We start from the raw sequence: 14,018 nt of genomic DNA on the forward strand, positions 1-14,018 counted from the left end.
AGTTAGTCCACATCTTTTGTTATGATGAAGACCTTCTAATTTGAAACCAACCAGTATTGATTGAGTAGCCATGTTTGAATAAAGGCTTTTTAACCAAGATTTTTCTTCTGCTCAGTGTGGCAATCCCTGTTTTTTTTTCCTTACTTGATGTAATTATTGTTCTAAAACAAAATTTTAAAGACGTAAGATATGATTCTTTAATTGCTTGTTGAGGTCCAAATGATCAGTCATAGTTCCTGTGCATGAACGTGGCCAGGGTTCCTGTTGGAGACCATCTTCATCTTCTACCTTACCCCCCCAACCCCCAAACTGCAAAATCTATGTAATAACATCAATAGTGGGAGCATGTTTGTTTCTCGTAAGTATATTTTATATGACTGCAATACTGGTGAAATGTGAGCACTCAGACCTTTTATTGAGTCAAAATCAAATGAGGCAAAAACGGTATTAGGCAAAGAGTCCAAAGTATTTTATTGGTCACTCATTGAGGGTTACCATGTAGCCTGCCACAAACATCATAAACTCCTTGAAATCAAGAGTGCCATCCCCGTCATTATCCAGTATCTCCAGGTACAGTTCTGCCTGAGGCTTTGATACTTCCTAAGGAAAGACAGATGGGCAGTTGTAAGGAAATCATAAAACTTCAGAGACATGGCAAAGACACATTCACAGTTCCATGTTACAATAAAACTCATTTTCTACTTACTTCCCCAAGAATCTCTTTCGAGAGCACTGCACGAAGCTCTTTCTTGGACAAAGTGTCTTTTGAGCCTTCTTCTCCAGCGTATTTCTGGAAAATGGTCCTCATTTTGTCCATGATCTCTTTAAGTCCTGACATGGCTGCTGGAAGGAGAAAAATTGTTGAGTTATTTTTTTTTGTTCATTAGTCATTCAACATGAGTGTAATAATGTGTTAACATGGATATGGATCCACCGCCATGGAGCACTGAGTCTAAAGACTAGAGGTGGTTGAACAGAAGTCAAGTCCCCCCCCCCCAGCCATAGAAGCCCTGCCCCTGCTCCCCAGCTCTGTCCTCATTCAATGATTTTATGCTCCACCCACAGTATGCCCATAGATCTTTTTAGACAACTTTTTAATTATTTTATGTGGTGTTTAGTGGAAACCTACTGTAGGCTAACTCCATTTGGTTTATCCTCTATATGCACCATAATAATGATAATAAATTGTAACTGTTTTAATTATATTTGCCCATTCATAAGTTAACATCCTGCAAAAATCATGTTATCCTGTTCAAATCTGGCGAACATACAAACCACCTGCCACATAATGTTACATTTTAGGTATCAACTATTTTCAAATAAAAATGGATTGTCTAAAATTTATAATAATGTATTTAAAAGCACATTTTCACTTACCAAAGTTGTATGAAGACTTGAGCTGGAGTGTGGAAGAGTGTGGAAGAGACGGAGTGAGAGAAGAGCACACTCACACACAAACCTTTATATGAGATTTGACACACCTTCTCTCCCAGCCTGCCTGCCACCCCCCCCCCCCCCTTTTTTTCTTTTGTCTCTCCTGGAAAACTTCCAAATTATCAGTAATGCTATCCTCTCTTGTTGTTCAAATGTCACATAAGACAAGCAGAGGATGCCATAGAGGGTAGTAGAAACACTGATTTCAACTGTTTATAATGAAAGATTAAAACAAAGACTACAGTCCTTTGATTGTTTTTCTTGTTGTTAGCCATTTTGCTCTTCACTGCTCTTATAGTAAATGTTCAGAAAAGCAAGATTATAAAATGTAGATTAAATCGTTCATCTATATATATCTGTATCCTCATACATGCACATTCATGTATGGGTGCAACAGATTAATGTGGGTTTCATTTAAAAAAGAGGCCTATGCAATGAGCAGCTCCAGTAATACAGGTGAGTTCATTTGTTTTTGAATGAGGCTTTTTAGGTTACAGAGAGTTATTAAATGGCACCAGCAAATATGAAACTCTCAGAGAACAGCACAATGACTCTCCTCTCTCTCCTCTCCCTTTTGTGTTTTAACTACAGTATCTCTGGTTTCAAACACATGGTTTTGTCACTTTGAGTTATTCTTTGCTTATGTCTCGTGATACTATTATAACCTTGCTTTCATGTGTGCAGGACAGGTAGTAATGTCCTCCTTGCATAATATTCAAAAACTCCAAGTCCACCTCCAACAAAGTTGCCCTCGTAACCTCAGCTGCCAGTACTCTGCTGTGTCTGCAGCCGTTGTGTCTGAGTGTTTTAGGAGCTTTAAGTTGTACAAAACCTCAGTGCCAGTTTGTGGATGTTAATTACTTCCTGCCAGGCATGAGGATGAAATCAGCAGATAGTGTTTTTTCAAAGTGTTGAGATCAACAAAGCCTGCAGGTCCTTTTCCACCAAAGAAAGGACCTGCATGCATTACTCAATCCCACTGCTTTCGTGATAATTTTCTTTTTTCTATACAGGTTGGCCTCAGAATACCTCTTTATGTTCCAGGTTGGCACTTGCTCTTACAAACGTAATACTAACATGACATTTAAACCTGCCCATGCAGCTCACTCAAAAGGTTCACATACCAGTTATACTGTATAACCTGCCCCATCTTGATATACCTACGCATCTCTCATTCTCACAGCAACTTCCCTCCACAAGCCCCAATCTACAGTCAAAAGTTGGCACATAAGTGCAAGTTTCAAAAAAACATCCAAAGGCATACTGTAGGATTGGGGATTTATGTAACAATGCCTTTATTTTAAATAGCAGTCATTTTTAAAGTGACTGTAAAATAAAGGTATTTTATAAAAATAAAAAAAATCACCAATCTGACAGTGTGCATTGGGGATGTTTTTTGACAACTTCCATTTTCATGCCAAGTTTAAACTTATGGGAGCAAAACCACACCTGGAATTTCCAAAGAGTACCAAGAAAACCCAGAAGCACAAAAAACTGAGTGTTGCTGGCTTCTTGTTCTTTTTAAATTGTTTGTTAGCCGAGCACCTCCAGACTTTTTTTTTTCTTCTTTTGAGTGTGCGCGCTCTTCCTTCTTCTATGTCGTGGACTGGAACCAGTGCTGATTCAACAGTCTGACAGCTGCAGGAAGGAAGGACCTACGAAATTACTCCAACACACATTTTGGGTGAAGCAGTATAACAAGCAGTATAACACTGGAGGAGCCTTCCCGTGCGATCAGTATTTCCCTCATAGGGTGGGAGTCATTCTCCATCACAGATGACAGCTTGGCAATCATTATGTCCTCTCCAACTTCCACCAGGTTGAGTTGACATCCCAAGATTGATCTGGCCTTCTTGACCAGTTTGTCCAGTCTCCCCCAAGATGGCGGATGCCACCACAGTGTCGTAGAAGGTCTTAAGGAGTGCCTCCTTTTACTCCAAAAGACCATAAAGTGAACAATACCAAGTCATCTATTTTACTACTGAGGAGTCCCACCCCTGTGGTTGCCCAATTTAATGTTGTAGAAAAGTTAAAATGTTGGAAGGTTTATATTACACCAAGACTAGAAAAGGTGGTCACTGTGTACTATAAACCTTTAATGACAGGAATGGTTGAGTCCTATGAAAGATGGATGGTATTACCTTTGGAAAAATTGATATTCTAAAAATGATCAACAAAATCATGTCAGAATAGTAACAAAACAATTTCAAAACACTCCTCTGCTGCTGCTCCAGATTTATTATCTAAAATTGAAAAAGAAAAGGAAAAAAAGCATTTGTGGGGTATGTATGGATCAACATATTGTTCCTGCCTTTTGACCGAGGGTGCCACTGCCAATATCTGTGGTACCATTGAGGTGTGCAGCTGAGCTCTAGTCATTTTATTTTTCAACAAATGACTCCCCCCACTGGACTAAAATGGAATTGTATGATCTGCATTCACCTCATAGTAAAACCTCAATTGTAGAACACATGAAAAAGATGTGGTATTAGATTAATGCATATACAGTATATATACACACAAAAAAGACTATTACATTGTTATATAAATATAAAGGATAACTTCATTTAAAGGGTAAACAACATGTTTTTTGGGGGTATATGGAGGCCTTCATTGATTATGTTAAAGATTTGGATTAATCAGATGAATAGGAGACTGAATAACTTAGGATCAACACAGTATCTGAATATGAAAAATGTATTTAACTAAAATGCTTGTGGTAGGCTACTGCTCATACTAACAACACTGTGTCAAAAAATAGACTTTTCAGCATATTCACACTCACAACCACATTTGCAGCCTCTTGCGATTGCATTCCCCTTTTTTTTCTCTCTCTGTTTGGCTAGATGCCGACAAGGATGATGTTGTTGATTTCAAGAGTTTGTCACTTTCGTGACAACCCTCACTGTTCTCTGTCATACATACATAAAAAATTAATTGGCCTCATTGCATACATACAGTGGGCTTCAGAGAATTGTGATGTGTTTATCACTGACTGTGAATGTCATGTTACAAATACATAAAGGGGATAACACAGATTGAAAAGCAAATGGCTTCATGTCTCTGTGTGATTCCTTAAAACACTGAGTAAGACTTTAAAACTATACCGTGGCTTAAATTAAGCCTAAAATACGTCTCTAAATCTCATAAGCAGTTGTGTCTCCACAAAAGTATTCTCAAGTTAACTTTATGCACATGTATGCTCATAAACATTTCAAAAAAAATAATGAATTGACCTCATCTTCTAATCCCTCTGATCCTGCCCCCCAACCCCTAACACTGATGTGTAAAGTTGAATTTGTTGAATTGTTAAAAAAAAAAAAAAAAAGTCAGTGAATTAAAATGAAAAAGCTCTCTACTCTTGACCTAGGTTATATTCTCAGTTTTGACATGAGATGTAATTTTTTTCCCCTGTCTTGTAGTTTTTTATTTTAATGATCTTGAAGAAATGTCTAAATGAGAGAAAAGATATAACATATCCTATCAGATTTTAATTTTAATTTTATGTCTCATTCCCAGTGACCTCTGAGATTCCTGATCCACAGGTTTGTAACCACTGCTCCACTTTGCTAATAAACCTGTAAAATGAAAGCATTTTAAAGAAAGAGCCATGTATAAAGCTATAGTCTTAATTTAAAATCTATGGGCTGCTTCTAGTGTTTTCTCCAGCCACTTTACAAACACAATGGAGAATTTTAGAAATGCATTCATTTAGTTATATATCTCTTATTAGTATATTCTAATCAACACGAGCCACTGACCCATTCAGAGATTTTAGAGCTGAACCCCATGATTATCCATGTTTTTGGAGGACATCATCTTCCCCTTAAAAGACTGTCATGTGGTTCACCACTCTAATTTCAATGGAATGTACAATGGCAGGACAGACTAGAAAGAGTTCATTCCTGAAATTATATTTTGACATGTGTAAGTGTTACTGGAGGGCTGTTGACCACTGTTTAAAAAGGGGTTACATCTGTGCTCTACTCTCACATTCGTCTCTTCCACGCTCTTGATCTACACAAGTCTTCACACAGCATCCGTAAGTGACAATATATTTTAAAACTTTTTTTGAAATGCATTGCATTTAACATAATTATTATGCAGCGATGTGTGAAAAAGCTCGAGAATTTAGTTTGTGTATAATGTTTACCGCTGGGTCTCTGAAAGATGATACTAGTCTATATTATATTATATGAATATATTAAAATAACAATTAATTGTGATTAATATATGACACTAGAGAAACAGGTTAGAGTTAAAAGATAAGGGCCAAGGTTTCCTTTCAAAAGATATACCGGTAAATTGCAAGAATCTCAGATGTACTGTACGGTGGAAACTGGAAAGAACTAGGCCTACTAAATTGACGAAATGACTAGGCCTACAAATTTAGAAGAAGAAATAAACAATTTGGGTGGATTGATTGGACGACAATGCATGAACATGGGACCACATTACTAGCCTACATCTTTGTAAAATGAATTCATAAATGAATCAACACTATGAATGTTATTTTCTCATTCCAGCCAACATGGCAGGGATCCCACATGCAATGGCAATACTCTTGTCTACTTTCCACAAACACGCCGGAAAAGAGGGAAACAGTGATACTTTGACCAAGACGGAACTGATTGCATTGCTTCGTGAGGAGATTCCTGGAGCAGTAAGACAAAAAGACCTAGTGCCACTGTTACACAGAGATGTGAATCTGTCTTTACAATATGTCGAAAACTAGTATTTTCTAACAATTCCCTGTCTTTCTTTCTTTAGGACAGCAACGACGCTGAAAGTTGTATGAAGACTTGAGCTGGAGTGTGGAAGAGTGTGGAAGAGACGGAGTGAGAGAAGAGCACACTCACACACAAACCTTTATATGAGATTTGACACACCTTCTCTCCCAGCCTGCCTGCCACCCCCCCCCCCCCCCCTCCCCCCCCCCCCCCCACCCCCCCCCCCCCCCCCCCCCCCCCCCCCCCTTTTTAGGGTCCAGGCAGCTAAGCTGCCGGGACACTATTGTATTCCTAGGAATTCTTCTTCTTTCTTTCTTTCTGTCTTCTTCCAAGGAAGTCATACTTCCCCCATGGCGAAAACTCACCAAACTTCACAGAAACATCCGACCCCATGCCAGATTCACTCAACTCCAAGGACATGTGCCCCCCCTCCTAGGGGGGGCACAATAAGCGTTTAAATTTAAAAAACTTTAAAAATTCCTACCAAACCAACGGTAGATGCTACAGTGTTGAAACTTCACCACAATGTAGCCTCATACTGCTGAACACTTTTGTCCACTTAAACTTATTACAAATTATGAAGTCCATCACTCTGTTTTTTTCGATGTAACTGTAAAACTTTTAAATGTATCTCCTCCTCAATTTTTGCTCACAATTTTTGCTCAATTGACACCAAACTTGCTACAGAGCATCTCCAGACCGTCCTCCACAAACTTGTTTCTCGGATTTTTGATTAAGCAAAAATTGAGCCTACAGTGCATGAAAACGTTTGACTGTAAACAGTACTGTAAACATATACCATCAAAATTCTTGCTAAATACATTTTCAATCTTTGAAAAAAAAATGACAATATTCTGGAGTCCTGGTTGATGAAGTTTGGCAAATATCAGATTTTTAATTAAAAAACTGAATTTTTGAGAATATTTTGATTTGCTCTCATGGGAACAACTGCAGCCAATGTGAGTGTGGAATTTATAAACTATCATATTTCTCTTATGAAGAATGAAGCAAAACACTTATTATCATTAAAACAAATCACCAACTTTCCTTGCTGTCTATATGCAATTTATGTATTATCAGATTTTTGTTTGGATGACTGAATTTCTGACTTTTGACCATTTCATCACAACAGCTGCCCGGGCACTGGCTCACCTGAGTGGATAAATGAAGCTACACAGCAGGTCTCACTACCAGCCAATTAGCTCAGCGAGTTTGGAGCTGGTTCTTGGTGTCAGAGGTTGTGAGTTCGAGACCCAGCAAGGGTGATGATGATAATGACAGATCAAATGTCAGATGTCCTCAAGCTATTTTGCTGTCTAAATGCAATTTATGTATTAACAGATTTTTGTTTAGATAACAGAAATCTGCGTTCACAACAGCTGCCCGGACACTGACTCCCTGAGTCTATTTGAGAAGACACACAGCAGGTCTCACTTCCAGATAATTAGCTCACTGAGTTAAGCGCTGGTTCTTGGTGTCAGAGGTTGTGAGTTCGAGACCCAGCCAGGGTGATGATGATGATGATGATGACAGATCAAAATGTCAAATGTCCTCAACATGAAACACAAGACAATTGTCCTAATGGTGGCATCACAGCAAGCTTCTAAGTTTAAAATCCAATAGCTTGGACTCGGACCATGTGCGAATGGCTCCTAACATCTTAGACTCATAGTAGAGGTTTGACAAATACATAATCATTATTTTTATACAAAAACTGATTTTTTCTTTTTCTGCCTACACGACAGTGAATGGCTTACACAATTTGTGAAGCCACTATTGATCTGCCACTTGTCAGTTAGCTCAGTGCGATAGACAACGGTCTTTGGTTCTAGAGATTGTGGGTTCAATCCTCAACTGGTGCAAATTGAACATTATAAGGTCAACTGTCTTGTCTTCCTATTCTCCTGTTTGTTGCTCAGAATTGCCTAAATTTGCCCAAAAGTAACCCGGACCCGACCCATCGCATGCGCAGAGCAGCTATAATTTTCTTTTGCTTCCAAATTTATCTTTAATGTCTCTCTCTTGTTGTTCAAATGTCATTATAAGGACAGCAGAGGATGCCATAGAGGGTAGTAGAAAGCACTGATTTCCTCTCTCTCTAACCTGTTTATAATGAAAGATTAAAACAAAGACTACAGTCCTTTGATTGTTTTTCTTGTTGTTAGCCATTTTGCTCTTCACTGCTCTTATAGTAAATGTTCAGAAAAGCAAGATTATAAAATGTAGATTAAATCGTTCATCTATATATATCTGTATCCATCCTCCATGTACATGCACCATTCATTCTTGTATGGGTTGAACAAGATTAATGTGGGTTATCATTTCAAAAAAGAGGCCTATGCATATGAGCAGCTCCAGTAATACAGGTGGAGTTCATTTGTTTTTGAATGAGGCTTTTAGGTTAGGTTACAGAGAGTTATTAAATGGGCACCAGCAAATATGAAGACTCTCAGAGAACAGCACAATGACTCTCCTCTCTCCTCTCCCTTTTGTGTTTATTAACTACAGTATCTCTGGTTTTCAAAACACATGGTTTTGTCACTTTGAGTTATTCTTTGCTTATGTCTCGTGATACTATTATAACCTTGCTTTCATGTGTGCAGGACAGGTAGGGGGGGTAATTAGTAATGTCCTCCTTGCATAATATTCAAATATATCCAAGTACACTCCAATCAAAGTGCCCTGTAACCTCAGCTGCCAGTACTCTGCTGTGTCTGCAGCCGTTTGTGTCTGAGTGTTTTAGGAGCTTTAAGTTGTACAAAACCTCAGTGCCAGTTTGTGGATGTTAATTACTTCCTGCCAGGCATGAGGATGAAATCAGCAGATAGTGGTTTTTTCAAAGTGTTGAGATCAACAAAGCCTGCAGGTCCTTTTCCACCAAAGAAAGGACCTGCATGCATTACTCAATCCCACTGCTTTCGTGATAATTTTCTTCTTTCTATACAGGTTGGCCTCAGAATACCTCTTTATGTTCCAGGTTGGCACTTGCTCTTACATAAGTAATACTAAACATGACATTTAAACCTGCCCATGCAGCTCACTCAAAAGGTTCACATACCAGTTATACTGTATAACCTGCCCCATTCTTGATATACCTACGCATCTCTCATTCTCACAGCAACTTCCCCTCCACAAGCCCCAATCTACAGTCAAAAGTTGGCACATAAGTGCAAGTTTCAAAAAAATACATCCAAAGGCATACTGTAGGATTGGGGATTTTATGTAACAATGCCTTTATTTTAAATAGCAGTCATTTTTTAAAGTGACTGTAAAATAAAGGTATTTATAAAAATAAAAAAAATCACCAATCTGGACAGTGTGCATTGGGGATGTTTTTTGGACAACTTCCATTTTCATGCCAAGTTTAAACTTTATGGGAGCAAAACCACACCTGGAATTTCCAAAGAGTACCAAGAAAACCCAGAAGCACAAAAACTGAGTGTTGCTGGCTTCTTGTTCTTTTCTTAAATTGTTTGTTAGCCGAGCACCTCCAGACTTTTTTTTTTCTTCTTTTGAGTGTGCGCGCTCTTCCTTCTTCTATGTCGTGGACTGGAACCAGTGCTGATTCAACAGTCTGACAACTGCAGGAAGGAAGGACCTACGAAATTACTCCAACACACATTTTGGGTGAAGCAGTATAACAAGCAGTATAACACTGGAGGAGCCTTCCTGTGCGATCAGTATTTCCCTCATAGGGTGGGAGTCATTCTCCATCACAGATGACAGCTTGGCAATCATTATGTCCTCTCCAACTTCACCAGGTTGAGTTTGACATCCCAAGATTGATCTGGCCTTCTTGACCAGTTTGTCCAGTCTCCCCCAAGATGGCGGATGCCACCACAGTGTCGTAGAAGGTCTTAAGGAGTGCCTCCTTTTACTCCAAAAGACCATAAAGTGAACAATACCAAGTCATCTATTTTACTACTGAGGAGTCCCACCCCTGTGGTTGCCCAATTTAATGTTGTAGAAAAGTTAAAATGTTGGAAGGTTTATATTACACCAAGACTAGAAAAGGTGGTCACTGTGTACTATAAACCTTTAATGACAGGAATGGTTGAGTCCTATGAAAGATGGATGGTATTACCTTTGGAAAAATTTATATTCTAAAAATGATCAACAAAATCATGTCAGAAAAGTAACAAAACAATTTCAAAACACTCCTCTGCTGCTGCTCCAGATTTATTATCTAAAATTGAAAAAGAAAAGGAAAAAAAAGCATTTGTGGGGTATGTATGGATCAACATATTGTTCCTGCCTTGTGACCGAGGGTGCCAATATCTGTGGTACCATTGAGGTGTGCAGCTGAGCTCTAGTCATTTTATTTTTCAACAAATGACTCCCCCCACTGGACTAAAATGGAATTGTATGATCTGCATTCACCTCATAGTAAAACCTCAATTGTAGAACACATGAAAAAGATGTGGTATTAGATTAATGCATATACAGTATATATACACACAAAAAAGACTATTACATTGTTATATAAATATAAAGGATAACTTCATTTAAAGGGTAAACAACATGTTTTTGGGGGTATATGGAGGCCTTCATTGATTATGTTAAAGATTTGGATTCATCAGATGAATAGGAGACTGAATAACTTAGGATCAACACAGTAACTGAATATGAAAAATGTATTTAACTAAAATGCTTGTGGTAGGCTACTGCTCATACTAACAACACTGTGTCAAAAAATAGACTTTTCAGCATATTCACACTCACAACCACATTTGCAGCCTCTTGCGATTGCATTCCCCTTTTTTTTCTCTCTCTGTTTGGCTTCTGACACTAAGAATGGCTAAAATGAGACATGTGTCTGCACCTGTAGTCTCTCCACTACCACCTTGTGTTTAGATTTTTCTCTCCAATGCAAATGTTTGCCAGGAATCAATCTATCTATTAAATGAGGGGGGTGTATAGTATCTACCACATCCTCTTACAGCTGTCTTTTCGCAGCCAAGCTGTGGGACAAAACAGCTGCCATGAAATAACCTGTTAGGTACTGTAAGCATTAATGACCCCTGCTACTTCCCATCAACCTACTAGGGCATATGGTTTTAGTGTTTGGTCAGACATGTGGAACCCAATGACTACAACAGCTTGACCATACATTCTACCTCTACAAACTTCATAATTATATTGAGGTTTATAGAAGTTTTCATTACATTACATTACATACAAATACTTTATTATTAGGGCTGTGGCCTCCAGTGCCATTGCAGTGGGATACATTGTATTTAAGTGTTTGCTCTGCCCTACAAAAACAATGGAAAATTTTAGGTCTGAAAGCCCAGATTTCCTATGGTTATTTATTGTTCTGGAAAATGACTTGAGAAATGAGACTATAATGCCTACTATGTAGGCTACTACATGATAATTAAATCAAATAAAAAAAATAGAACCATGACAGGAGTAACCATAACAGAACTAAAACAATGGTATAATGCAAAGGCGTGCAGTACAACAGTATGGAAGACATTATCAACAAGCTCATTTTTTATTTATTTGTTCTTCCGAGAACTCAAACACAAATTAAATGTGCTTTGGCGTATTCAGTAGGATGTTTCCCTGAAATTTTCAAGTTTTCATATTTTTCACGAAACACAAGAATGACATGTAGGCTAGTTTTTCCACACTAATTTAATTGGAAATGGCATGCAAATGGGACAGGAAAGACAAGAAAGAGTTCATTCCTGCAATGACATTTTTTAAGTGTTACTGGAGGGGAGATAGAAAGAAACATTTGAAAAATTGCAGAAAAAGGCCTGGAGAGCTGCTTTAGGACAGCAACAAAGCTCTAGTGGACAGTTTCTCCAGCATGCTAGATGCCGACAAGGATGATGTTGTTGATTTCAAGAGTTTGTCACTTTCGTGACAACCCTCACTGTTCTCTGTCATACATACATAAAAAATTAATTGGCCTCATTGCATACATACAGTGGGCTTCAGAGAATTGTGATGTGTTTATCACTGACTGTGAATGTCATGTTACAAATACATAAAGGGGATAACACAGATTGAAAAGCAAATGGCTTCATGTCTCTGTGTGATTCCTTAAAACACTGAGTAAGACTTTAAAACTACCGTGGCTTAAATTAAGCCTAAAATACGTCTCTAAATCTCATAAGCAGTTGTGTCTCCACAAAAGTATTCTCAAGTTAACTTTATGCACATGTATGCTCATAAACATTTCAAAAAAAAATAATGAATTGACCTCATCTTCTAATCCCTCTGATCCTGCCCCCCAACCCCTAACACTGATGTGTAAAGTTGAATTTGTTGAATTGTTAAAAAAAAAAAAAAAAAGTCAGTGAATTAAAATGAAAAAGCTCTCTACTCTTGACCTAGGTTATATTCTCAGTTTTGACATGAGATGTAATTTTTTTCCCCTGTCTTGTAGTTTTTCATTTTAATGATCTTGAAGAAATGTCTAAATGAGAGAAAAGATATAACATATCCTATCAGATTTTAATTTTAATTTTATGTCTCATCCCCAGTGACCTCTGAGATTCCTGATCCACAGGTTTGTAACCACTGCTCCACTTTGCTAATAAACCTGTAAAATGAAAGCAACCGACCCTCAAATTGTTTGATTCATTTTAAAGAAAGAGCCATGTATAAAGCTATCTTAATTTAAAATATATGGGCTGTTTCTAGTGTTTTCTCCAGCCACTTTACAAACACAATGGAGAATTTTAGAAATGCATTCATTTAGTTATATATCTCTTATTAGTATATTCTAATCAACACGAGCCACTGACCCATTCAGAGATTTTAGAGCTGAACCCCATGATTATCCATGTTTCTGGAGGACATCATCTTCCCCTTAAAAGACTGTCATGTGGTTCACCACTCTAATTTCAATGGAATGTACAATGGCAGGACAGACTAGAAAGAGTTCATTCCTGAAATGATATTTTGACATGTGTAAGTGTTACTGGAGGGCTGTTGACCACTGTTTAAAAAGGGGTTACATCTGTGCTCTACTCTCACATTCGTCTCTTCCACGCTCTTGATCTACACAAGTCTTCACACAGCATCCGTAAGTGACAATATATTTTAAAACTTTTTTTGAAATTCATTGCATTTAACATAATTATTATGCAGCGATGTGTGAAAAAGCTCGAGAATTTAGTTTGTGTATAATGTTTACCGCTGGGTCTCTGAAAGATGATACTAGTCTATATTATATGAATATATTAAAATAACAAGTAAATGTGATTAATAAATTACACTAGAGAAACAGGTTAGAGTTAAAAGATAAGGGCCAAGGTTTCCTTTCAAAAGATATACCGAATCTCTGATGTACTGTACGGTGGAAACTGGAAAGAACTAGGCCTACAAATTAGAAGAAATAAACAATTTGGGTGGATTGGACGACAATGCATGAACATGGGACCACATTACTAGCCTACATCTTTGTAAAATGAATTCAGAAATGAATCAACACTATGAATGTTATTTTCTCATTCCAGCCAACATGGCAGGGATCCCACATGCAATGGCAATACTCTTGTCTACTTTCCACAAACACGCCGGAAAAGAGGGAAACAGTGATACTTTGACCAAGACGGAACTGATTGCATTGCTTCGTGAGGAGATTCCTGGAGCAGTAAGACAAAAAGACCTAGTGCCACTGTTACACAGAGATGTGAATCTGTCTTTACAATATGTCGAAAACTAGTATTTTCTAACAATTCCCTGTCTTTCTTTCTTTAGGACAGCAACGACGCTGAAGTGGAGAGTTTGTTCAGCATACTGGACGCCGACAAGGATAGTGTTGTTGATTTCAAAGAGTTTGTCACTTTCGTGACAGCCCTCACTGTTCTCTGTCATAAATGTCCTCCTGAATAA

The 14,018-nt window shown here is 38.0% G+C and overlaps 1 protein-coding gene and 1 pseudogene across 1 annotated transcript; one reads left to right on the forward strand and one right to left on the reverse strand.

Moving 5' to 3' along the window:
* Nucleotides 1-461: 461 nt before the first annotated feature.
* LOC146971798 (protein S100-B-like) lies at nt 462-1,437 on the reverse strand. The gene is made up of 3 exons (XM_085801305.1): nt 1,378-1,437; nt 707-843; nt 462-600 (listed from the first exon to the last, which is right to left on the reverse strand). Exons 2-3 carry the CDS (start codon nt 836-838, stop codon nt 478-480), a joined length of 255 nt encoding a protein of 84 aa, XP_085657431.1. The 5' UTR covers nt 839-843; nt 1,378-1,437; the 3' UTR covers nt 462-477.
* Nucleotides 1,438-13,644: 12,207 nt separating this feature from the next.
* LOC146971799 (ictacalcin pseudogene) lies at nt 13,645-14,018 on the forward strand (annotated as a pseudogene).

Source organism: Trachurus japonicus, chromosome 16, assembly GCF_045865225.1.
Source record: "Trachurus japonicus isolate A0001 chromosome 16, Traja_1.0".
In the NCBI taxonomy this organism is placed as follows: domain Eukaryota; kingdom Metazoa; phylum Chordata; class Actinopteri; order Carangiformes; family Carangidae; genus Trachurus; species Trachurus japonicus.

Bases quoted from the DNA above. Each gene is read 5' to 3' on its own strand.
- LOC146971798 (XM_085801305.1), bottom strand. From the start codon at position 838: ATGTCAGGACTTAAAGAGATCATGGACAAAATGAGGACCATTTTCCAG. The intron at 601-706 runs GTAAGTAGAAAA...GTCTTTCCTTAG, and splicing joins CGAAAGAGATTCTTGGGGAA to GAAGTATCAAAGCCTCAGGC.